Source organism: Pinus tabuliformis, chromosome 9 (assembly GCF_031772625.1).
Source record: "Pinus tabuliformis cultivar Carrire ecotype Pingquan chromosome 9, CPIR1, whole genome shotgun sequence".
In the NCBI taxonomy this organism is placed as follows: domain Eukaryota; kingdom Viridiplantae; phylum Streptophyta; class Pinopsida; order Pinales; family Pinaceae; genus Pinus; species Pinus tabuliformis.
The window spans coordinates 1,959,656,754-1,959,683,120 of NC_142307.1; the positions used below are offsets into that span (position 1 = coordinate 1,959,656,754).

General features: G+C 38.9%; 1 protein-coding gene across 1 annotated transcript in view; it reads left to right on the top strand.

Annotated features, from left to right (window-relative positions):
- Positions 1–26,367, top strand: part of HEMG2 (Flavin containing amine oxidoreductase family) — a 525,695-nt gene that overhangs the window by 257,998 nt on the left and 241,330 nt on the right. The window contains exon 10 of the mRNA XM_089438658.1: positions 20,493–20,533. Within this exon, the coding sequence (XP_089294784.1) occupies positions 20,493–20,533 (41 nt within the window). The remainder of the gene's footprint in view (positions 1–20,492; positions 20,534–26,367) is intronic.

Sequence of the window (26,367 nt, forward strand, 5' to 3'; positions counted from 1 at the left end):
GAACTGATTTCGGATCAGTAAGAGTGGTATGACACACTCTCTTCGTTGGGACTAACTTCGGATCAGTAAGAGTGCTATTAGACACTCTTTTATCTGGGACCGACTTCGGGTCAGTAGAGGATGGTATGATACGTTCTCGATCACATCTTCTTTTTCATAGTTTAGCAGAGCAGAGCAGTGCAGGGCAGTGCATTTGATGGCAGAGATAGTACCGACAGACAGATGGATTAGTAGATGGAGTTCTTCCTAGTTGAGAGGGAGTGTTAAAATTGGCAACTAGGGCCAAACTCCATGTGGGTCACCTCATTTATGGCAACTGATATTTTTCTTGGATTCCTCTCATCGAGAGGTGTAGGATTGATTTAACTATTATCTGATTCCGACATGTATTCATGGAGATATGAATTTATTTGTATTTCTTGACAATTTGTCAAGGTCGGCCAACAAGCAAAACAATGTTTCTCACCCCCAGTTTAACCTCAACGTGGCATATAAAAGGAGGAGACCTTGTGGCATTATACCACTCATCTCATCTTCTCATCTCTTCTCTCTCCTAGCTTGATTGGGTATGCGTAGGAGGAGCAACTATCTCTCACGTGGGAAGGAGGACGCAGGACTGTTGCAGCAGCGTTGACTTAGGTTGACCGAGGAGCAACTAGGTTGGGTTTGACTGCGTTGACCAGCGAAGAGGTCAATTTGACTGCAGATTAGTGTGGGGAGCCTCTTCCAAGCAAGCTGCAGTTCTGGACAGCAAAGCATTGACCTATTTTGACCACGGATTTGACCAGTGTTGACTGTTGAGGGTTGACCGCAGGGCTGCACATGCGTTGACCTCTGTTTGACCATCTTTCTTGCACTGTTTTGGGCTGCCTATCATTGTTGTTGGAGGCCGAGTTGACCAAGGTTGACTTGAGGTCATTTGTGAGCTGTTTGACCAACTTTGGCTTTGCTGGTTAGGTTTTAGTTGTTGTTGTCATAAAATTACAGAATTGTGAATTTGTACTTTCTCTCTCTCTCTCTCTCTCTGTTGAATTATTGAAGAATATAAGAAGAATTGATCAAGGGTTTCTCTGCATTGGGGTTTGTCCTTGGGTGGTGCCACATCTTGTGTCTCTTGTCTTGGCTTGTCTTCTACTGTTTACATTTATGTTCTATCTGCATTTTACTATCATGTTGATGTGATTGCAATTCTGGAAATTGATATTGGGCTAATAAGAAAACTTGACGTAAATTGCTCTTAAGCATACAACATACCATAATTTAAGAGACAGCCTGTCCCTTGGTGCCACTGATGTTCTGGACATCTTAAGCCTCAGTCACTCTGATGCTATAGGCATGACAACGTCCAAAAACCCAAAGTCGCTCTCACAACTTGCCTTCCAGCATCCAGTGAGACCCAATTTGCCAGTGTTATGCCAGTTACCCTAGGATTTGAGCCACTTTTTCAGGCCCAGAGCCCAGGTCACTGTCCAGAATGGAATGATAACTTAGGAGCAGTAAAAGAACAGTGAAACAATGATGAAAGAGAAATAAGTTAAACAAGACCTTAATCAGATCCCTACTAGCCATGACAGGCATTTCGTCAAACATGTCGCAAGCATGTAATCTATAGGTGTAAATAACATAATTAAGTATAGGGATCTCATACTTATCTGAGAATCGCTATGAACCATTGTTCCCTCATGTCATTTGTTGCATTATCATCTATTAGGCCATAGATACATTATCCATTCATTTACAAGTAAAAACATAAGATAACCATGACATGATCCAGTCATATAACCATGCTTATAACCAACATTAAACCATGTAAATATCAGAGATATGATAGCCATCAAATCCACATATAAACAAGTGCAAAAGTAAGAGAACTTAGCTTTTATTAATCATAGGCAAATCTAACCAAGTTCGGGACTTCCACGTACCACCTGACCGTAGACATGGCTGAACCAGATCATTCTTTCAACCAGTCACTCCTGTGCCATATTCTAAGCATGAATGTGGGATCTCATAGAATAACCAATCCAAGAACAACCAAGGGAATCCAGAGGTTAAACCACCTCCACCCTCATCAAACCGTGATCACACCAAAACCGGTGCTCCGATCACAATTGAACTGAACTTGGAATGCCATCCGGAATCCATCACTATCCTTGAGGAATTTTCTGTCTCCTTGTCTCTCAGGCTTTACTGCAATCCAATCCCGGATCACTAGGCCCTAAACCGAGACCAGTCTCTCAGGCTTTACCACAATCCAAACCCGGATCACTAGGCCCTAAATCGAGACTCCTCCCTTAGGCTTTACCGTGTATCTTGCCAAAACCGGTCAAGGGATTCGTAGGCCTTTGGGAATGAAACTTGAGACCACCTCCGCCCCATTCCAAAATCCATCCGGCAGATCAAAGCTCAAAACCGAGATAAACATCCCAACATACCATGGCATCCGGAAAAAGACAAGGCTAGGTTGAAAACCACTGTCATAACCCGACAAAACCATGCCATCGACACAAGAGAACCATACACCAACATGCAAAGCCATGCATGTCCAAATCAACTAGGAATTCACACATGCAAAAGGTTACTTGCAAGTATTCTCAGTGAAGCTATTTGATCCTACTTTTCCTTGCTTGATCCTTTCTTTCTTTTCCTCTCCTTTCCTTGCTTTTCCTTCATTGATCTAAAGCTATAGTGCTCCAAGAAAACTCTAAGTGACCAAGAGTAAGAGAGAGAGAGAATAATGAGAGAGCTCCAAATTTGAATTGACCAAGAGCTTAACATTGACTAAGAAATTTGCCAACTGATCCTTAGAAGATTTTTTATTAATGAGGCCTCTAATTTCATCATTTTCCTCTTCATATGCAACCTTTGACCTTTGACCTTACTTTTTTCCTAATTTCTTTTATTTTCATAAATAAATGTGCCAAAAATGCCTTTTTCCTTTTAATGCCTTTGCCTTAGCCTTTGCCAATTTCCTTAGCCAAGAACACACATCCAGTGATGCCGACTAGGATATCTTTGCCCAACATTCAGCTTGGAATACGTGTCCCTTATCCGTGGTCCTATTTTGTCTTTATTTACATTATTACATGAACTTTTCTCTAGGGTTGTTACAAAACCCTCCCCATTGGGGAACACCGTCCTCGGTGTTACACCACACCATGACCTTAGCAAAACCGCTGAAAAGCAAACATACTGCACATCGAGCTTTATAACTTAGCTCGTTGCAGTGTTTACAATGAAAGACCTTCTCAAAAGAAAAACATGATGACAACATGACAACATAATATCCATACTGCATACTGGAGGTTTATAGCACAACTCAATAGAGTATTTACAATAACCACATATACACATGCACATTTGCTAAACCAAAATAGTTACCGATCAAGCGAGAACTATTACCTCAGAACGGGTACTCTAGCTCAAAAACCTCCGAAAAACATGAAAAAACTTGAAATAAAAAAGTGTTGATGCTAGAATAACAATTTTTTTTTTTGGGTACATTTTCAACATTTTTTAAAAATGGTAGTAAAAACATTTTTGTGTGCAAAAAACTCCCTGAAAAAAGTGTTGATGCTGAAATAACGTCTTTTTTTAGGGTTAATTTTCAACATTTTTTAATAATGACGTTAAAAAATAAATTATCATGACTCCCAAAATCTTTAATTTCAACAAATTTCAAACATGAACTTCAAAAAAATTATTTATGACTTAGAAAAACATTAAAATCTTGACAATTTTTCATCCGTGGAATTAAAACCAAAGATTATGACAACAAAATTTTTTTAAGTTCTCAAAATATTTCAAACATGACATTATGGAAAAATTTTATGACTAAAAAACCTTTAAAAATGAACACCTCTAATGTGTTTAGTGTAGATATATTTTTTTAAAATCTTGGTGATTTTCATGTTGATAATAAAACATAAAAATAAAATAAAAAAACACGACAAAAAAAAAATCAAATATAAAAAGATATAAAAAAAATAAAAAATAAAAAAAAAAAGTGAAAACAAAAGCAAAAATAAAATATAAAATATAAAAAATTTCAAATATTCAACAAAAATAAAAACAATAAAAAAAACACAAAAAATAATACGAAATAAAACAAAATTTTAAATATTGAAAATAAAATAAAAATAAAAACACAATTAAAAAAATATAATAAGAAGTAAAAGAACATAAAATAAAAAATAAAGAACATGATAAAAATATAAAAAGACAAAAAAATTAAAAATGTAAAAAAAAAAATCAAAATTTACCTGTAAAATTTAAAAATGTAAATAAAAAAAATAAAAAAAATGGAAAATATCTCAAAAATACAACATAATTCAAGAAAAAATAAAAAACAATTTTTTTTTGAAGTTAAAAAAAAATTAAATTAAAACTAAAATAAAATATTATATAATAAAAATCATTTAAAAAAAATTATAATTTTTTTTAGAAATTTAAATTTAAATTTAAAAAGTTAAGAAAAATTGAAAAAAAGGTCCTAGAGTGGTAGTGGCTAATTTCAGGAATCGACCCCTGCCACCTTAGGGCCTGTTGGGCGGCGGGCCGTGGGGATGGGCAGGGAGGGAGCTGCGCGGCGGGCTGTGGGTGTGAGCAGGGAGGGAGCTGCGCGGCGGGTGTGGTGTGAGCAGGGAGGGAGCTGCGCAACCCCCTCCCTGCCCAACCCCGTGACCCAACAAGCCCTCGAGCCGGCAAAGCCATGGGGGTGGGGAAGGAGGGAGCTGCACAGTCGCCCCTGTCACCCCCGGTCGGCTGGGTTGTCGGGGTGGGCGGGGAAGGTGTTGCACGCCATGAGTCTGCCCTTGCCACACCCGGGCCGGCTGGGCCGCGGGGGGAGTCGAATTTGCCACCCACGCAGCCCCAGACCAGTTGCCGTGCTGCGGGTGTGGCAGGGGCTGACTCGCAATTGACTTGGGGGTGGCAAGGGCCAACCCCATGAGTCGGCCCCTGCCAGCCCCTGGACAGATGGGAGTCGGCCCCTGCCACCCCCGGGCCAGCTGGACAACAGGGGTGGGCCTTTTTTGATGTTTTTTTAATTTTTTTAAATTAAAATTAAAATTTTTTATTTTTATTTTTATAATTTTTTCAAATGATTTTTATTATAACTTTTTATTTTAATTTTAATTTTTTTCGTTATTTTAATTTTGTTATTTTTTTAATTATTTTGTTTTTATTTTATTTCATTTTTTTAACTTCCAAAAATATTGTTTTTATTTTTTTGTTTGTTAATTTTTTATTTATTTATTCTTGATTTCTGTTGTATTTTTGAAATAATTTCCATTTTTATTTTTAATTTTTTTGTTTTATTTTTACTCTTATTTAAGTTTTACAAGTAAATTTTGATTTTTTTTACATTTTATAGTTTTTTTTGTCTTTTTTTTTTTTTTTATTTTGATTTTTTTTTTTTTTAATCATGTTTTTTTATTTTTTGTTTTATGTTTTATTACTTGCTATTATTTTTTTAAAATTTTGTGTTTTTTTTTTTCAATATTTGAAATTTTGTTTTCTTTTGTATTATTTTTTGTGTTTTTTTTATTGTTTTTGTTATTTTTATTGAATATTTGAATTTTTTGAATATATATATATATATATATAATATATATATTTTAGTTTTTTATTTTTACAAGTTAATTCTGTTTTTTAGTTTTTTATTGTTTTTGCTATCATTTTTTTTATATTTGATTTTTTTTGTCATGTTTTTAATTTTATTTTTTATGTTTTATTATCAACATGAAAATCACCAAGGTTTAAAAAAAAATATCTACACTTAATACATTATAAAATTTAAATTGTAAAAAATAAACCCTCTGAACAGAAAGGGTTGATATTGCATCAACACTTTTTAAAATCAAGATGAAAATCACTAACAAAAAAAATGTTCATACTTGATACATAAAAAAATTTAAAGTGTCAAAAATAAGCCCTCTAAAAAATGTGTTGATGTTGCATCAATGTTTTTCAAAATCAGCATGAAAATCTTAAAAAAAATGTTCATACTTGATACATAAGAAAATTTAAAGTGCCAAAAATATGCTAAAAAAAAACATGTATTCTGAATCACAACTTTTCAAAATCGAGTGATTTTTTTCTACCTCAAAAAAACAGGTACCAAGTAGTTTTCTCGTTTGATCGGTAACTATGTTAACCAAAAATAAAAGGATACGATGCCCGTATCAATCAACAAGGGAATCCAAAGGGTCACACCTCCACCCTCAAAGTAATACCAAGATTCACCTCCTTCCTAGGAAGTCCAAAATCCACTGTCATAGTCAAAGCTGCATCCAATGTCCAGCGCTACAATCTTGCGCCATTTGTCCCCTCAGCGAATAGTTACTGACTCATTGTTCCAGGGCGCACTCCCAATGTGCATCTGATTCCATCTGGCAATGCTAATGACCAAAACAAATACATCTGTGACCTTCCCTTCTCTGTTACACAGTCCCTCGGGAAATTTGATCACCCCCTTCCGTGTAGTCACTCACCTTCCAAGTTCCTCGGAATCCCCTATCTCAGGCGATCCATCCCTTGGCAAGGCTTCCTCGCATTGGAAGATAGTGATACAAAACCAAGGCATGTACCTTCCTCAAAACCATCGTACTGGTCATAGCATGCTCATGGCAATCAGTGGACACTATTGGGTACTAGTGTGCCATAATGGCCCTGTTCTTGAAGTGTTTTACCAACATACTGCTGCATTTTCCAATTCCTTTTGCTGTTGCAAATTCTTGCAGTTGGTTTCTGCCACTCAACCAGGGATGTTCATGTTGATTTGGGGTAGCCTCAGATGTGCTCTAAGCCTCAAATTTTGCGGGGAGGCTTGGGCATAAGTATTCCAAAGAACCCAGAAAGCGTTTTGGGAAATTCCACCCAAAAGTGATTTTATTAAAATAGTTAATATTTTTAATGGGGTTCCTAAGGCTAAACTTAGGAAAATTAAAATATTAATGGGTATTAAGCTAATCAGGGGTGAAACTTCTAGAAAAAGCCATGGATCAAGCCAAAACGATCTGAGCCTTTAATTAAGATGTAATCTAGGTCGTTGGTTGTCCAACAGGAAGATATAAGAAGGGGCTTGAGGGTCATTTGGAAAATACACAAAGAGATGGAGAAAATCGATTTTTTGGAGTGAGAAGTTCTCAGAAGGAAAAATCAATTGAGGAAATCTCTTGCAGTTGAGGGGCAGGGATAGCAGCTTCTGGAGAGAGAGATTCTTTCTCAACTGGAAATACATCAACAGAGAGAGGCAGTGAGTGATCCAGAAGCCTTGACGCAGAGGCTGACATAGGGGTAGAAGGACCACACAGAACCAACGCAGAAGGAAAGAGAGGAGTCCGAAATTTGCAGAGGAATTCGATCTTCAAAAAATAGGAGCCGGGGTTTGAGACTGAGAGGCAGAAATCGAATTTCTAGGCAGCAGAACGACCAGCCAGAGAAGTGACGCAACACCCAGAGAGCTTGACGCTAGGCTGACGCAGACACTGCGCAGAGGCAGCCAGAAAAGCTGGGGGGTAGTCAGTTTGGGGCTGGATCAACCAAGATTTCTCAGTGATTGTGTGAGGTAAAACTCACGAAGCTTCTGCCAGTATTTCTCTCTGTAACTAAATAATCTTGTGAGGTATTCAGATTTTGCTACTGCTTAATAATAATAAACGCTCAGAGCTACTGCACCGGTTTTCCCGCATTGGGTTTTTTCGAGGACTTTTTGTCCAAAAATAACTGTGTTCTATAGTGTTGTATTTTTCTTTCTTGCTTAGTATTTTGTTTCCGCATATATAATTAAGTGAAGGTTGCAGATGTATTTGCTTCGATATTTACCATAAAACATGTTGACACCTAATCCGAAACGGATGAGGTGAAGCCGGACAGTCATCTAGAAGATGAACTGATCCATTTTGTATTTGTATAAATAAAGTGCTAGTTAATGAATAAAATATCAATCAGAGTTTTCTCTCGTTCAAATGAGGAGTTACCCTGGCCTGACATGGTATCAGAGCACAGGTCCCAAATTAGTTGTAACTCCTGGTCTGTTCTGTCCTGAACGCCTCTGAGACTGACACTGCCCTCTCATGAGACTGCGCCCTCTGTTCTGACATGAAGACTGCGCCCTCTGTCCGTGGAACTGTACGTTGATGCGTTTCTGCTCAAACCTACCTCATTCCATTCAAACAAAATGGTATGCATTTCCAGGTAATCGCTGGTGTCTGCATTTGATATGACTGTGTAATTTCGCTGCGTCATTGCTCTTCTGAAGACTGAGTTTATGTGACTGCGTTTATGTAATAGTGGCCTGAAGACTGAGACTGAGACTGCGTTTTTTGGAAATACATTGGGACACTGCGTTTTTTAAAGAACTGTGGTTTCGTTAATGTATTGAAGTATGGTGACTGCGTCTTGTTATTAACGCTGTGGGTATATGGTGACTGGTTAGAAATTTAATGCAAATCAACCGATTCGTCTGCCGTTTCATACCTCTTCCTGTATGTAGATGTGCCCCAGCAGATGAATGGAATACGGCCAACCTTCTGGCTCTTTGATACCTTGAGCAGCCAACTGGAGTTGGAGCTCGTCGCAGAAATCTGAGATTTTGTCATATTGCTTGGATTCAATCACTTGTTTGAGCTCCGTTAAGTCCATTCGATTCTCGACGCCCACTATTTTTTGCTATGTCCTCAAAAATTAAATGCTATGTGCAGGGAGAACTTTATTTGTGCTTTCTGTTTCGTTAGAGCCTTACAGATTTGTAAAGTTGTTCCGCATTTCCTCCCTGAAAATCAGTGCGACCACAACCACGTATTAAAAGAGCATCTCCAGTGAAAGCCTGTAATGTATTGTGTGTTGGTGACTGTGTAATGGTGACTGCGGTTTTTTATTGAAGTCCGTTGCGTAGAGTACAATGGGAATGCATGGTGGGAATGGTGTTTGAAGACCATGTAATGGAATGATCCCTTTGTGTGTTGAAATTTTTTAAGAGTGCATTTGGTAAATGTATTCAGTGCTCAGAGGTGTCGCTGGTATCCATTTTGTCAACAATTCTGTTGAATATAAATTCAGAGCTGCGTTTGTTTGTAAGCTGCTCCATGGTATTGGCTGCGTTTTGTTGGTATTAAGCGCCCTCTCTTTTTTTTCAAAACAGAGATATATGTTGAGCGCCCTCTCTTTTTTCAAAACACTACATATGTTGAGCGCCCTCTCCTTTTTCAAAACAGTGACATATATATATGAGCGCCATGTTTTTTGTTGAGCAGTGATGAGTTGAACAGTGATATATGTAAGCAGTGAGCGCCCTCGTTTTATTAAACAGTGATATATATGAGCAAAGATATATTTTTTTTAGAGAATGCATAAGGCTATTACATAAGAATTTTTTTCCAGCAGAAGTCTTGCTGTGGCATAAGAATTTTTTTCTCCAGCAGAAGTTTTTTATCAACAGAAGTTTTTTTTTAGCAGAGATATTTTACAGAATGCACTCAATCATTTCAATGGTCGGAATAGTTCTCACTGGCAAGGAGAACTATTCTGAATGGTCTCGAATGGTGAAACACACCCTCATCTACAATGAGCTGTGGAAAGGAGTGTGTGTCGGAGAAGAAGACAGAGACCCTGTGCAACCCACATCAGACAAAGAACTCGCCATTTGGGAAAACAAGAACAGCAAAGCCTTTGCATTGATCGCAGCATCTGTCAATGAGGAAGTAAGTCGTCATATTTCATCCTATTCCACTGCCTTTGAAGCTTTACAAAAGCTGAAAGAACTCTATGATACACATTCTGCACTTGAAGTTGTTCAGCTCATGATTAAACTCTTCACTCTTGAACTGAAAAATAATGATCCTCTTACTCTTGCATCTGAAATAAAGTCTATAGTGCATGATATTAAATCCACTAAGGTTGAGCTGGATATCTCTCTTATTGCCTTTCTCAAAGCACTCTATCCTACCTACTTTAACTATCTTGAGTCTTTACAAGCAAATGGAAATCTTAAAGATATAACCTTTGACACTCTTGTGAAAAAGTTTGCTGAAAGAGAGAAAGCCTTTGGAAAGAAAACAGTCCCTGAATCTTCTGAAGAGACTGTTTGCCTTGCTCATAAAGAAAAGCAGCCTGCTCAAGATTCTACAAGAGGAAGAGGTGGACGAAGAGGAAGAGGAAGATACTTCAGAGGCAGGGGGGGCAGACATCCTCAAGCAGAAAAGGCAGATCTGCATTGCATTTGCTGCAAATGAAATGGATCACATGATGCTTCTACATGCAAGCTACCATGGGACAAAGTTGAGCAGAGAAGAAACCAGTAGAAAGGTAAAACTGATGACAGAGACAAAGGTAAAGCACCTGAATCCGCTCACTATATTGAGGCACAATGTAACATTGGAGTAAATGAAGACTTGTTTAATGCTTCACTTGCTTCTTCGAAAAATGACTGGTTGCTTGATTCAGGAGCAACCTGTCATATGACTTATAGGAAAGAATTTTTTGAAGATTTCACTGACAATGTTGATGGAGCAGTATACTTTGCAGATCAGTCAAAAATCAAGCCATCAGGGCTTGGCACAATCAGGCTTAAACTGCCTGGTCTTCCAGACTTTCTTCTGGATCATGTTCTATATCTCCCACAGCTGAAGAGAAACTTGCTGTCCCTGGTCCACATCGGCCAGCAAGGTCACTCCATTCACATGTTTGATGGCAAGCTTGAGGTAAGAAAGGCATCTGACCACTTACTTGTCATGAGGGGTATAGAAGAAGAAAGACTCCTTAAACTGCAAGGAACCTCTGCTCATGCACAGCATTTCTCATATATTTCTCATCATGAAGAAGGTGCACTTCCATCAAGTTTATTATGGCATGCTAGATTTGGACATTTAAACTATGATAGTCTCCGCTTGTTGAAGAAAAATGGTGTTGCTGGTTTGCTTACAATTCCTAGAAAACATAAACAATGTGATGCTTGCATTCTAGGAAAGCACAGCAAACAGTCTTTTCATGATTCACATTCAAGAGCACATAGGAAGCTTGAACTTATTCATTCAGATTTATGTGGTCCAATGCCTGTTTCTTCTGCAAATGGAAATAAATATATCATGACATTTATTGATGATTACACCAGAATGTGTTGGGTTTACTTATTGAAGAACAAATCTGATGCTTTTCAAACATTCAAGAATTTTCATAAATGGATTGAAAATGATGCACAATCTCATATTGGGTCTATTCGCACTGATAATGGAAAAGAATATACATCAAATGAATTTGAACACTATCTTCGCCAACATGGGATTAAACATCAAACAACTGTGCCTTATAATCCTCAACAGAATGGTGTAGCTGAAAGAATGAACAGAACAATTTTGAATATGGTACGATCCATGCTTTTCTTCAAAAATGTAAAGACAATGTTTTGGGCTGATGCTGTTCTATGTGCTACATATATAAAGAATAGATGTCCATCTAGTGCTATAAGAAACAAGACTCCTTATGAATTGTGGTATGGACATGTTCCTTCGGTAAAACATCTCAGGATATTTGGTTCCACCTGTTATGCTTTAATACCAAAGGTACATAGAAACAAACTTGGTGCTAGAAGTCGTAAGTGTATCTTCCTGGGGTATTCAAACACATCTAAAGCATACCGCCTTTATGATGAAGTAAATAAAAAGTTTGTTTTATCTAGAGATGTCATTTTTCTTGAATCATCCAAATCTGACAGTGTTGTTGAGCGGCAACTTGATCGCTTGGATAGATTCACAAAACCGAAATCATTTCAAGAGTTTGATAATCAGATTCCACATCTTGAAGGGGGGATTCCTATACTAGATCAACATGTGGAATCTTCTTCTGAAGAACAATCTCCCCTGCATGACACTCCAACAACGGATGATGCTTTAAGTGATGTAATTGATAGAATTGGGAGACTCAATCTTGATTCAAACCCAACTCAATCAACAGAACAGCCTGGACCATCTCAGAAAGGTCCCCCAAAGTGGCTGACAAAGACACTTGAAAGTGTTCATCCTGATGAAATTGGAAAAACAGGAACCAGAAATTCAAACCGACAAGATGGAGGTGATGTAGATAACTCTAATTCACCTGTTGATATGGATGTTACTTATGATTGTGAATTGAACTTGTCTACAGATTTTGAACCAACTTCCTTCAAAGAAGCTGCTTCTCATGATGAATGGAAAGAAGCGATGCAGAAGGAGTATGATGCCCTCATAAAGAATGGCACTTGGAAGTTGGTTGATCCTCCATTTGGAACCAAACCAATTGGCTGCAAGTGGGTCTACAAGAACAAGTACAAAGCTGATGGCTCACTTGACAAGCACAAAGCTAGGCTTGTGGCAAAAGGTTTTGCACAGAAGGAAGGGGTCGATTATGAGGAAACTTTTGCTCCCACAGCAAAATGGGCCACCATCCGGACACTCTTTGCACTAGCTGCTCAGAACGGTTGGAAAGTCCATCAAATGGATGTAAAAACTGCATTCTTGAATAGAGATCTAAAAGAGAATGTTTTTATGTCCCAGCCTGAAGGATTTGCTGTGAAAGGACATGAACACAAAGTATGCAAACTTGTGAAGTCCTTGTATGGCCTCAAACAAGCACCACGAGCCTGGTATGAAAAACTAACTGAGCATCTTCTGAAACTCAACTTCAATCATTTTGATCTTGATGATGCAACTTTATTTGTCAAGAAAGTTGGCAAAACAGTTGTATATCTTGTGGTATATGTAGATGATCTTTTAATGACAGGGAACAATGAAAGCTATATTGCATCCATAAAGAAAGAATTAGGAAAATTTTTGAAATGACTGATTTGGGCTATGTTCATTACTATCTTGGCATTGAAGTAACCCAACATCCAAAGTCCATATTTCTTTCTCAAAAGAAATACATTGGAGATTTGTTATACAGATTTGGCATGACAGAGTGCAATCCCCTTTCTACTCCAATGGAACAAAACTTGAAGCTCACATCTACTGAAGGAAAGGAATTTGAGGATGCAACAAAGTATAGACAGCTTGTAGGAAGTCTCATCTACCTCACTACTACCAGACCAGACATTTCATTTGCTGTTGGAATCCTCTCCAGGTTTATGCAAAGGCCTTGTGAGGGACATTGGTCTGCTGCAAAAAGAGTTCTAAGGTACTTGAAGGGAACTCAAGACCTTGGAATCAAGTATACACAGGTGGATGACTTCAACTTGATTGGATACTCTGATTCAGACTTCGATGGAGACAAAGAAACTGGGGTATCTACTTCAGGATATGCTATGAGTCTTGGATCGGGAGCTGTCTCCTGGAGATCACGCAAACAATCAGTACCAGCAGATTCCACAACAGAAGCAGAATATGTGGCAGTAGCTGAAGCAACGAAAGAAATTGTGTGGCTCAGGAAAATTCTTGAAGATTTGCAGGTAAAACAAATACAATCAACTCCACTCATGATTGATAACACATCTGCAATAAAGTTGGCCAAGAACCCAAAGTTCCATGATCGTACTAAGCACATCAATACTAAATATCATCTGATCCGACATCATGTTGAGGCCAAAACAATCCATCTCCGTCATTGTTCCACAAACGAGCAAATTGCAGACATCTTCACCAAAGCGCTTGGAAGAGAAAAGCTTGAAAGATTCAGAATGATGCTTGGACTCACCAACATCCCTTCAGATTAAGGGGGGGAATGTTGACACCTAATCCGAAACGGATGAGGTGAAGCTGGACAGTCATCTAGAAGATGAACTGATCCATTTTGTATTTGTATAAATAAAGTGCTAGCTAATGAATAAAATATCAATAAGAGTTTTCTCTCGTTCAAATGAGGAGTTACCCTGGCCTGACAAAACAAAGTAAATAACTTGCATGGATTAACAAGTAGGAGAAATAACACCAGTTTGCTACAGCAGGGATTCTGCCTTAGGAATTTTCACAGTTCATGCATTCCTGTTCCAAGCACATAACTTCCATTAGATTCAAAATAAATTGAAATAACTTCAAATCATACCACATTGATGGCTTGTCAATAAGGTACACTTGCAATCCTGTTCGCTTCCTGTCACAACAAGTCAAACTAACTGTTTGATCAAAACATCATGTATGAACATATCACATCAGGTTAGCTCAAACACAACCGTCATAATTCACATGTAACCATCATAAACCAGAATCATAGATCACATATAATCTTCATATACCATAGTCATAAATCACATGCATAATAAAATTGGAATAAAATACTGATACCTATCCTTTAATCAGTTCTTAGCTTCTACCTTTGTCTTTATTCCGTATGCACTCCGGATCGGTTGCCACACCAGACAAACACCCAATGCTTTGTCCTCAACCATGTGAACATACCCATAGTGTGCATCACACGCAGACATCACCATGCAATACATGCATCTACACCAGTACAATATGTACCACGCATACATAGTACCACTTGTACACTGCAACCACCTGCACAACATGTGCACAACATCACATGTACACGGCTTGGACTATTCATAAGTGTCATCATAGATTTAGATCTGCTTCATTTTCTGCTTCAAAGATTGTTTACAAAGGTTCGGATATCTTCCATAGGATATTAGGATTTTGTCACAGGTTCAGATCTTTGAGCTCGGACTTCAATGATGTCTTTGAAAGGGAGAGAGAGCTGCTAAGAGGATGTCTTCTTCTTGCAATGTTGTTTTCAAGTAAGCCAACTGAAAGTGATCTTCAAACTGCCTTCCTTCCTTCACCTTAGCTGTGATACCATGTTGAGAAATCAAAGTTCTTGTAGATTAAGGTTGATTCCTCTTAACTTGATAATTACTTGCAAATGTTGTTGGCTTTTATTACTTTAATTATGTTCTCTTCATCAAGCAATTACCAAAATATTCACAACATGAAGATCACAAGAGACAAAGAACTCAAGATGTAGGCTCCAAGCCAATGCAAAAGCCCACAAGGGGGAAAATCCAACCAATTTCTCGTCTTATAAAATCAGATCAAAGTGAGATATCCAAGACCCAAGACCAAGACAAAGACTGCCACATAGACCCAAGTCAACCCTCCTTCATTCCATGTCTATCAAACCATATGTTAGTTTTTGGTAGCATCAGAAGTGCTCTAGCTTTGAAAATTGGTGGAGAGGATAAGGCACATGAGTTCTAAAGAATCCAAAAATCGTTTGGTGAAATTCCACCTGGATTGTATCTTATTAAAATAATTAATATTTTTAATGGGGTTCCTAAGTCTAAACTTAGGGAAATTAAAATATTAATGGGTATTAATCAAAATATGGGTGAGAATGATCTAGAAGGCGGATCAAGTCATGTTTTAATCTTAGCCGTTGATTAGAAACTTAAGCTCGGCCGTTGAAGTCTCAACGAGAAAAGTATAAGGAGGCTTGGGGTTCATTTAGAAACACAGAGAGAGATTGAGGAAATCGATTTTCTGAGGTGAGAAGTTCTTAGGAGGAAAATCGATTGGGGAGAGTTTGTAGTTGAGGGGCAGGGATAACAGCTTCCGGAGAGAGAGATTCTCAGTCCGAGATACATCATTAGAGAGACGGTAAGTGATCCAGAGGCCTTGATGCAGAGGTTGATGCTAGGCCAGAAGGGCCACACAGAAGTGACGCAGAGGCTAACGCTGGGCCAGAAGAGCCACGCAAAAGTGACGCAGAGGCAGAGAGAGGAAGTTGAAAATCAGAGCAAGGGTTAGTTTCAGCAGCCGAAAGCCGGGGTGTGAGACCAGGAGGCTGAGAGCAGAGACTCTAGGCTTCTGTTCGAATTTCGAGCTAGTTGACGCAGTCCCTGCAAGGGTTGACGTCGGAACAGCCGGGACTTTCCTCAGTGATTGTGTGAGGTAAACTCACAAAGTTTCTGCTAGTATTTCTCTTTGTAATAGAATAACCCTGTGAGGTATTTAGTGATGTATTCAGATTTTGCTACTACATAATAATAAAAGTCTCAGAGCTGCTGCACTGGTTTTCCCACATTGGGTTTTTCCGGAGACTATTTTGTCCAAAAATAACTGTATCCTATGTATCTTGTTCTTTGCTCAGTTTCTTTGTTTCATGAAAATCAAATTTAAGTAGTGTAGGCTGTAGAAGTAATTTTCTTAAGTATTCAGAAGAATAGCTCGATGAATGTAATTAAAATCAAGTAGGTGAAGTAGATTCAGATTTGCTGTAGTAGGGGTTCCTTGAGGATTAGGAATTTTCACGTGGTATTAGAGCATTGATTTTGAAACAGGAAGAGCGGATCCAACGCTAAGCAGAGAGGCCAATAGCTGCACTTGGCATCAATTCGAATCCCCTTGAAGGGATTGCACAGTCCTTGTCGAGAAGCAGAGATTCTGAGGAAATCTCTCTCTGAGAGAGTCGACAGTGAGGTACGATTTCCGAATCATGAGCTTGCGAGGCAGAGGGAGTGATGTAGAGCCTCAGCGCAGTGATTGAAAGGACGCAGTTTCTGCCGGGGCATAAATCTATTTGAAAAGAGCGAAGACACATAGAAGGGGAATTTTCTCCTCAGAGAAATTTTTACCAAAAAGTTTGAATTTCTCACTCGCTGAGCAATGTTGAGCAGTGACTAGAGTCAATTTGACAGTTGGGTGAGATGGCATCTCATGGGCTTAGAGATCAAGATAGGTTGGAAGGTGCTTCCAACTATGTCGTATGGAATCTGGATGACCAGAATCTTAGTTGTTCTGGAAGAATACGATCTCGAAGCCTACGTCAAAAGTGTTGTAGTTGTTCCTGCTGACAATGATCAAAGGAAGAAGTACAAGGCCGAGCAGGGGAAGGCGAAGAGGCTCATTCTTGATGGAGTTCGAGATCATGTGGTCTCACACTTTCAGGGCAAGGATATAGCTCGAGAGATGTGGGAAGCCTTGTCTTCTCTGTATGAAGGCTCTTCCAAACATCGAAAGATGTACCTAGAGCAAAAGTTGCAGTGGACATTAATGCAGAAGGGAGAAGGAGTCAACTCCTATTTTCAACATCTTCGGGACTCCAGAGACCAACTTGCTGTAGTGGGGTCCACTCCTCAGTCTACCGCGATGGTAAGGATAACCCTGAATGGAGTCTCAGATGAATGGCAAGTCTTCGTCCAAAGTATATTGGGCAGGGAAAGACTACCTTCATGGGAGGAGATGTGGGCAACCCTTCAACAGGAGGAATTAAGGAGGGACCTAGTAAAGGTCAACCTCAATGGCAGTAGTGGGAGTGGCATGAAGACCAAGGAGGAGGAGGAGAACGCAACTCTAGCATCAAAGGGATAACAGAAGTAGAAGTGGAAGAAGGACATTTCGAAGGTGAAATGTTTCAGATGTGTCGAGTTGGGCCACTTCGCATCCTACTGCCCTTTGAAGCAAAAGGAGAAGGATGAGAAACATGAGCCTAAGGCTGCTTCCACAAAGATTGACGGAGAAGAGTATGCCATGAGTGCCCACGCATCTCCAGGAGAGAGATGGGGTGATATTGAGCTGTAGTAGGGAGGACTACATGTGGCCAGGATCCTTGAGGAGTCCACCTCTTGGATCAAATCCTTGCTACGGGAGCCCAAGATTCAGCAACAACGAGATGGACTTAGTGTCAAATGATGCAGTTGATTGTTTGGAGAGATAGATGCAGTTGCCCGAGACCAGGAGTTGATCAGTGCAGGGCAAGGTTGGCAGCAATGCAGATGGCACAGTGCAGGAGTCAGCAGTAGCGCAAAAGATTCAAAGGGTCAGGGACTAGAGCAATCAGATTCCAACATTCATGGTATTATGCTGAACACAGTTAAGTTCAGTTAATTTTGAATGTCAGTTGATTCTCTCAGCAACTGAGTTGCAATACGAATGCAGTGTTAACAGTGGTAGTGCTAGAGCATAGCATATGCAACATTTAAGAGGGAGCTGTAGTACAAATGTAGCAGTGGCAGTGGCAGTGTCATGGGAAGCAGTATAGTAGCAACAACAACATAGTGTTGGTGGTGGAAACAGTACGGAAAGAAGGTGCTTCAGAGATAGAGTAGCATGCAGTTGGACATTGTTGCTAGAGAACTTTCCTCGCTAAGAGGGAGTGTTAGTTTTTGGTAGCATCGGAAGTGCTCTAGCCTTGAAAATTGGTGGAGAGGCTAAGGCACATGAGTTCTAAAGAACCCAGAAACCATTTGGTGAAATTCCATCCAGATTGTATTTTATTAAAATAATTAATATTTTCAATGGGGTTCCTAAGTCTAAACTTAGGAAAATTAAAATATTACTGGGTCTTAATCAAAATATGGGTGAGAATGGTCTGGAAGGCGGATCAAGTCATGTTTTAATCTTTGCCATTGATTAGAGATTTAATCTCGGCCGTTGAAGTCTCAACGGGTATAAAAAGGAAGCTTGGGGTTCACTTAGAAACACACAGAGAGATTGAAGAAATCAATTTTCTGAGTTGAGAAGTTCTCAGGAGGAAAGTCAATTGGGGAGATATTGCAGTTGAAGGGCAGGGATAGCAGCTTCCGGAGAGAGAGATTCTCGCCGGAGATACATCAATAGAGAGAGGAATTAAGTGATCTAGAGGCCTTGACGTAAAGGCTGACGTTGGGCCAGAAGGGCCACGCAGAAGTAACGTAGAGGTAGAGAGAGGAAGTCGAAAATCAAAGCAAGGGTCAGTTTCAGCAGCCAAAAACCAGGGTGTGAGACCAGGAGGCTAAGAGAAGAGATTCTGGGCTTCTGATCAAATTCTGAGCTGGTTGAACCAATGCTTGCAAGAGTTGACGTTGGGACAACGTAGAGGTAGCGCAGTGCATGCCAGGGGCATCTCAATCTGTAACCAGAACAGTCGGGACTTTCCTCAGTGATTGTGTGAGGTAAACTCACAAAGCTTCTGCCAATATTTATCTCTGTAACTGAATAACCCTGTGAGGTATTCAGTGATGTATTCAGATTTTGCTACTGCATAATAATAAAACCCTCAGAGCTGTTGCACCGGTTTTCCCATATTGGGTTTTTCCGGGGACTATTTTGTCCAAAAATAATTGTATCCTATGTATCTTGTTCTTTGCTCAGTTTCCTTGTTTCATGCAAATCAAATTTAAGTAGTGTAGGCTATAGAAGTAATTTGCTTCAGTTTTCAGAAGAATAACTTGATGAATGTAATTAAAATCACGTAGGTGAAGTAGATTCAGATTTGTTGCAGTAGGGGTTCCTTGAGGATTAGGAATTTTCACACCATAGTCAACAGAAGTCAAACCAGGTCAAATCTCAGAAGTCTGCTCATCTCCTGAAATATCGGCCCCTGAAATTTTGGCCCTGCAATACCACAGAAGGTGCCTCAAAAACTCGCAGGTGTGAACAGAAATTAGGGCAGACACAAAAAATTTCTTTCAACTTAGACTTTGCTCTCTCTCCCCTTGACTTTCTTGCTGAAATTCTTGTTTTCTTGGCATGGAAATCGAAGTGGTCAGTGAGTGATCAAATGAGGTCAAAGTCTCTTCAATTTATAGTTGTCTAGGAGGTCAAATAGGTGCCTTTTCTAGGCCGACTTGTCCAGGCCGGGCTGACTTGGTCTTGTGGTGATAGATTGACTCTTTTGACTCAATTTTTTTTTTCTTACAAATAGTCCAATGGGACTTTGACTTGTGACAAATTTTCTTTTGACTCAATAAACCCTAGAAACATGAAGAACATGCTTGACTAATGAAATAATAATAACAAAATTTATTTTTCTTCTTTTTGCTTTTACATGAATTACATATTGATACAAGTACAATGATAATTATGAAGACCGAACCTAGTTACATTTTTCAACATAATGTACCCACAAATTAACTCTGATAAGCACTCCAATTGGATATTGGAGATATCCAATCTGGGTGCTAGCAAGATCAATCTTGGATTTTAGCAGGAAGTTATTAGTAGCTCTAGTGATCTTGTAACCCTTTTCACTAGGTCAATTTTTAAGCAAACATAGACACTCAATTTTGTTCATGAGCAATCCTAAAATATCAACGGGCTATAAAATAATTCAAACTGATTGGACAAAATGTCATAGCTTGAAAGGCATTTATCTTGAATTAAAATACTACAATCCATGGAAATTTAAGGAGCCCCATATATGTCGGACATTTCCATCCATTTATGTGTTATAACATTCATCAATTATGAAATCGTTATATTATTAAGCTTAATACACTTAAATGAGAGGATCAAGTTGTAGAATTGATGCTTTGTGCAGTGTGCACAGCACGTGGTTTGTTTTATCTATTTTAATTATTGCAAGGTATTTGAAACTTAGGGAGATGATGAAACTACTTATCCATAATATTGGCTGGAATATTATTCATTTCAAAAGTGAAATCAAGACATGCAATCTAATATGTACGTTTCTTCCGCTTGCAGCTCCCGTTAGGTTCTAAAAGATATTGACAACTAGAATTCTTCAGCAATAGATATATGTTTCAATGGGTACTTTGATTTGTATGTGAGCAGTGATTTAATTTGAGGTTCATTTGTTAACAGATACGACATATGTTTCCAGAAATATGGGACTTGGAAGAAAGGTTGGTAATATTGGAGATTTGGTTTTATCAAGCTCATTTTAGACATTGCTTTGAGTTCTGAAAGTCAATAGTAAAGTCAAAGTTAATATTAATAATTTCAAGTTACAGCCATCCCATGTTGGTTTTGTTTGCATTTTTGGACATAGTATATCACCATTTGATATCAATATCTATTTGTGATTCATTAATCCGCAACGTCTTTTCTTTATTAAAAAGTAAAGTCTTACATTATGCCTACTTTCTTGACATCAGGGCCCCATATATTGGAGAATGTGCTAAACTAAATAGTGGGATTTTAACTGTGACATGCTTAAAATTGTAGTCTTCTAAATAGGATTTAGAAACCACAAGTAATAGAACAGATTGAAAATTTTGGGAGCGATATGGTGGCATGCATAGGATGAAATCTTTCAGCTAAGGCCATTCTAGGCACAAAATATAGAAAAAAAGTCTCCTGAACCTGTCACTACTATAGCTGCAAGCTTGTTGAGCTACATACCACTCTGTAGTGGCATAATAGATGTTAAGTTTGATGAAGGTCTCTTGATCTAGTTGCCTGACTCAACGTCTATGCCATCTTCAGCATGCAAGCTATTTTTGGTGCAGGTGTCATCTCCTTTTACTCCTATATGGGCATTTTCTTGTTCTAATCCTCATGTCTATATTTTGGTTCAATTGCCTTCTTTAGATAATGACAATGAGGATGAAATTAGTGCCTCATTTGTGCCACCTTGTCCACTAGATAAGTCTATTCAGCCTAGGCCTACACCAGCTCCATAGCTTTTTTGATGAATGCATACAAGGGAAGCAACCAATGATCTATATGGTAATCTAATCATTGATCTGTGTGTGGTTCTCTTTCTAAAGGTGTTTGACTTGTGTGGATATGCCCTATTTTTGCATTATGTCTTTCCCCTTGTTTTTTTAGCATTATATTTTTGTGTGCTAGGCACTCCATGTTAACATTGTCAATTGACTTACTTTTGAGTTTCATTGGCCTAATTTGGTCATTTGTGGACATAAATATACTTTCCTTTTTTTTATTGGGAAATAAATGAAGACCTTGAAATCAAAGACACAAATAGCATCAAGAATAGCACATAAAACATATTTAAATTATGATTTGGAACCTCAACAATCTAATTGCAAGAAAAAACTACTTGAGTACAAAGAGACCATCAACCATGTTACCCACCACCAGTGGGTGACCTCTATAGGAGAAATTTTCTCCTAGATTTGTCTTCAGCCGACAGCCAGCAGCCCCTTATAGCCACTAGATAGATCGATGTGACACAATTCTCCACCCCCTGAGCCAGCAATTGTGTGCCCTCGCTCATCTGTTATGATCGTATGTTTGAAGGTGGGCCTTCCAACCCCAAAGGTATGACTTTTCATTATGTAATTGGGTGTTTATTCTTGTTTTTTTTGGGCACATTTGGACATGGATTATTGGGCCGATTTGGCGGAAAGAATGGACTTGGACTGTACTCTTGTTCTCTTGTTCCAACTTGGGGGTTAATCATGTATCTTAGTCCTGTGGGATCTCCGCTATTGGCTACTAGATTTAGGAGTGGCACGACATGGGAAACCCTAATTTTGGTTGTGTGGTCCTGCGGCCCCTCCTGATTCTTCTCTTCTTATAGAACTTTAATTGACAGTTTCCAAAACCTATGACCCTTGACCAAGACCCTCCAAGAACAAGTCAAACCTTGATTCCAACAACTTCTGTAATTTCGACTTGCCCAATAGATTCTTCTGGAACTTCGACCTACCCAATATGAAAATTCCTAGATCTAACAATCTAAGGAATCCTACTGCAACCAATTGAATCTACTTCACCTAGATTGTAAATTACATTACAAACTTATTTCATATTTCTTCTTGAAACATTAAAGTAAATTACTGAAGCAGCCCACACCAATTAAATATGATTTTGAAACATAGAAACTGAGCAAGGAAAATAGAAACACATAGGACACAGTTATTTTTGGACAAAAGTCCCCGAAAAAATGCAATGTGGGAAAACCAGTGCAACAACTCTGAGGGTTTGTTATTATTAAGCAGTAGCAAATTCTGAACACATCACAGAATTGTTGAAGAATCTAGGGCAAATTAGTGTAGTGTGATTCTTCATTACTTGATAACAATTTGTGGAGTATTTTTACTTTTCCTTATTAGCTTATTCTTCTTCTTCTTCTTCTTATTAGTGCATATGTGTGTACTTCATCAAACTGCTATCAAAACATAAGAACAAGAACACAAGATGTTGGCTCTCTGCCAGGGCCAAGACCTCTCCTCTTGAGAGGAAAAACCTTTAGTGAATTTCTCTTATTGAAGCTTCTATTGATCAATGCCAAACCCTAGACCCCTGACAAAGAGATCCTCCAAGCACAAGTGAAGTCTTCACTCCTTTATGCACCTTATACCCCGACACTTCTTCTGGCATTTTGTTTCCCGACACTTCGTCCTCCTTCCGGCACTTCGTTCTTCTTTCAATTTGTTAGTAACCTTGTTGTACTTGCTCTAGAGAAGATGCCTTTGATGAGACCCTTTTCATATGATGATTCCTTTCTTGTCTTCACCAATCAATGAACTTGTAAGACTGTAATGGGATGGCTGTTATGACAGCAGGGACAGCCTCTTTACTTTCACACGTGTGACGGTTTTCTCTGTGGTGTAGACCTCTTCCTTCTTCGCTTGTGAGAGCTCCTTCTATGCTTGAGTGAGAGGCCTTATAGGCCTGCTTAGATTGCCCAACCAATTATATTATGTGACTGTAAGGATAGTGCTGTTGTGACTGCAGAAAGAGGCCTGTTTCTTGCACGTGTGACTGTTTTCTACCCTAGAAAACAGTCCCTTCAACTTCAGTCTAGACTCTTCCTTGTACGCTGCACTAGAGGCTCCCTTTCTTGTCACTTGATCACCCTTTTTCTTCCTCTTTGTTTGCACCAATTTCAGAGCTATGAATGCATTGTATTGGAGTGGAGTATGACCCTTATATATAGGTGTTTGCTCCTTCTTTTAGGCCGACTAGATAACTTGTTTGAAGGCCGACTTGAGGACTGCTCTTATGCTTCGGATTTCTATTTCCAGGGATGTTGTTGCTTGGAGGATGCTTGTGACTTTGCTTGGAGGTATTCTCTTGACCATAATAGATATACATGCAAGGTATAATATGCCCTTAAGGTTTTCAACTTATTCTTTTGACTATTTGACTCACCTATAGCACTTTTAATAGTGCTAGACCTATTTCAACAAGCAAGAAACTCATTGACTTATATTATAAAAATAATATTTCTTTTCTTGAATAAATACAAATATCAAAAGTACATTTATGAAGACCAAACTTAGTTACATTTCCTTCAACACTCCCTCTTGAAGACTTGATGGCTTGCCTTCCTTGGACTTTCATGTTCTTCAAGTTGCCTTCTCCAAGTGGACTTGCTTGATGATGAGATTTGCTTGAAGACGTGTAGCTTGATGTAGGTCCTACTTCAATTTGCTCTTCTTTGTAGTTGCCTTTATGTAAGGCTCTTCTTCTAGCTTTGTAGACCTTTTTGATGAATGATGGATTGTATACCATTCTTGTCCTTGAAGTGATTGAGACGTCTAGGCTTGATGCTTCAACTTTGTATATGCTTCTCCTTGATGAGTGTTCTTGAGTTGCCCTTTCCTTGATGTGTCACCTTAGCTTTGATACTATGTTGAAGAATCTTGGCAAATTAGTGTAGTGTGATTCTTCATTACTTGATAACATTGTGAAGTATTTTTACTTTTCCTTATTAGCTTATTCTTCTTCTTCTTCTTATTAGTGCATATGTGTGTACTTCATTAAACTGCTACCAAAGTATAAGAACAAGAACACAAGATGTTGGCTCTCTGCCAGGGCCAAAACCTCTCTTCTCTTGAGAGGAAAACCCTTTAGTGAATTTCTCTTATTGAAGCTTCTATTGATCAATGTCAAACCCTAGACCCTTGACAAAGAGATCCTCTAAGCACAAGTCAAGTCTTCACTCCTTTCTGCACCTTATACCCCTACACTTCTTCTGGCACTTTGTTTCTTGGCACTTCGTCCTCCTTCCAGTGCTTCGTCCTTCTTTCAATTTGTTAGTAACCTTGTTGTACTTTCTCTAGAGAAGATGCATTTGATGAGACCCTTTTCATATGATGATTCCTTTCTTGTCATCACCAATCAATGAACTTGTAATACTGTAATGGGAGGGCTGTTATGACAGCAGGGACAGCCTCTTTACCTTCACACGTGTGACTGTTTTCTCTGTGGTGTAGACCTCTTCCTTCTTCGCTTGTGAGAGCTCCTATGCTTGAGTGAGAGGCCTTATAGGCCTGCTTAGATTGCCCAACCAATGATATTATATGACTAATGATAGTGCTGTTGTGACTGCAGAAAGAGGTCTGTTTCTCGCACATGTGACTGTTTTCTACCCTAGAAAATAGTCCCTTCAACTTCGGTCTAGACTCTTCCTTGCAATGTTGCAGGAAGCGTCCCCCCCCCCCAGATCCTAGGCCCGAAGCGCGCCCCATACGGAAGCGCCCAGGAAGCGCCCCTGGAAGCGCGCTTCCGAAAATGGCGAAGCGCGCTTCCGAAATTTTTAGACGCTTCCTGGAAATTTGGAAGCGCTGGCGCTTCCCAGACGCTTCCCAGACGCTTCCCAGACGCTTCCGAAACGCTTCCAGAAAAGCTTCTGGAAAAGCATTTAGAAAATCGTTTTTTTTTCAATTTTTTTTTAAATTTTAGGTGAGTTTGCTTGTTGGGGGTGGGTCCACCTTGGGTTAGGGTGACAAATGAAAGCAAAAAAAAATATAAATATAGCAGATGCTCCCTCATCTGGTCCCTTGGTTCCTAGGTTCCATGGTTCAACACCAACAGCAGGGGGTTCTTATTCATCAGTTTCAGTGCCACGACTTCCAGAGGCACCATCTTCTTCATTGCCACCACGTTCTATTCGTGGTGGAAGGAGGAGAGATTAGTAGATATATTCACAATCTACTACTTTTTGTCATAGATTACTCATTAGACTTGTAGACTTGTGAATTTGAATTTTGAACCTTTTTGGCTTGGCGGTGACCAAGTGACATATTTTGTAAACATTATTATTTGAATTTTGGACATGACAAATGTTGACAGTTGCTCACTTGCTAGATAAATCATAATATGCTCTATGTTTTATGTTTTATAATATGCTTAAATGTTTTATGTTTTATAATATGCTTAAAAATTTGATGTATGTTTGTAATAGCTAGAATATAGATGATTGTTGTACATACTAGTAACTACAATGGAATCATGGATGCCATATCTATCTTGATTTATGCAAAAATATGCATGTTTTCATGTCTTCTACAATTAATTTGGTATTTGGGATGTTTGTTTTGAGTATAAATGCAAAAAAATATAAAAAAATATATATATATATAGCAGACGCTTCCGCGGACGCTTCGCTTCCTAGATTTTTGGAAAATGACGCTTCCGCTTCCGCTTCGCTCCCGCTTCGTGCAACATTGCTTCCTTGTACGCTGCACTAGAAGCTCCCTTTCTTGTCACTTGATCACCCTTCTTCTTCCTCGTTTTCTGCGCTAATTTCAGAGCTATGAATGCGTCGTATTGGAGTGGAGTATGACCCTTATATATAGGTGTTTGCTCCTTCTTTTAGGCCGACTAGATAACTTGTTTGAAGGCCAACTTGAGGCCGACTAGATAACTTGTTTGAAGGCCGACTTGAGGACTGCTCTTATGCTTCAGATTTCTTTCCCTAGGGATGTCGTTGCATGGAGGATGCTTGTGATTTCGCTTGGAGGTATTCTCTTGACCATAA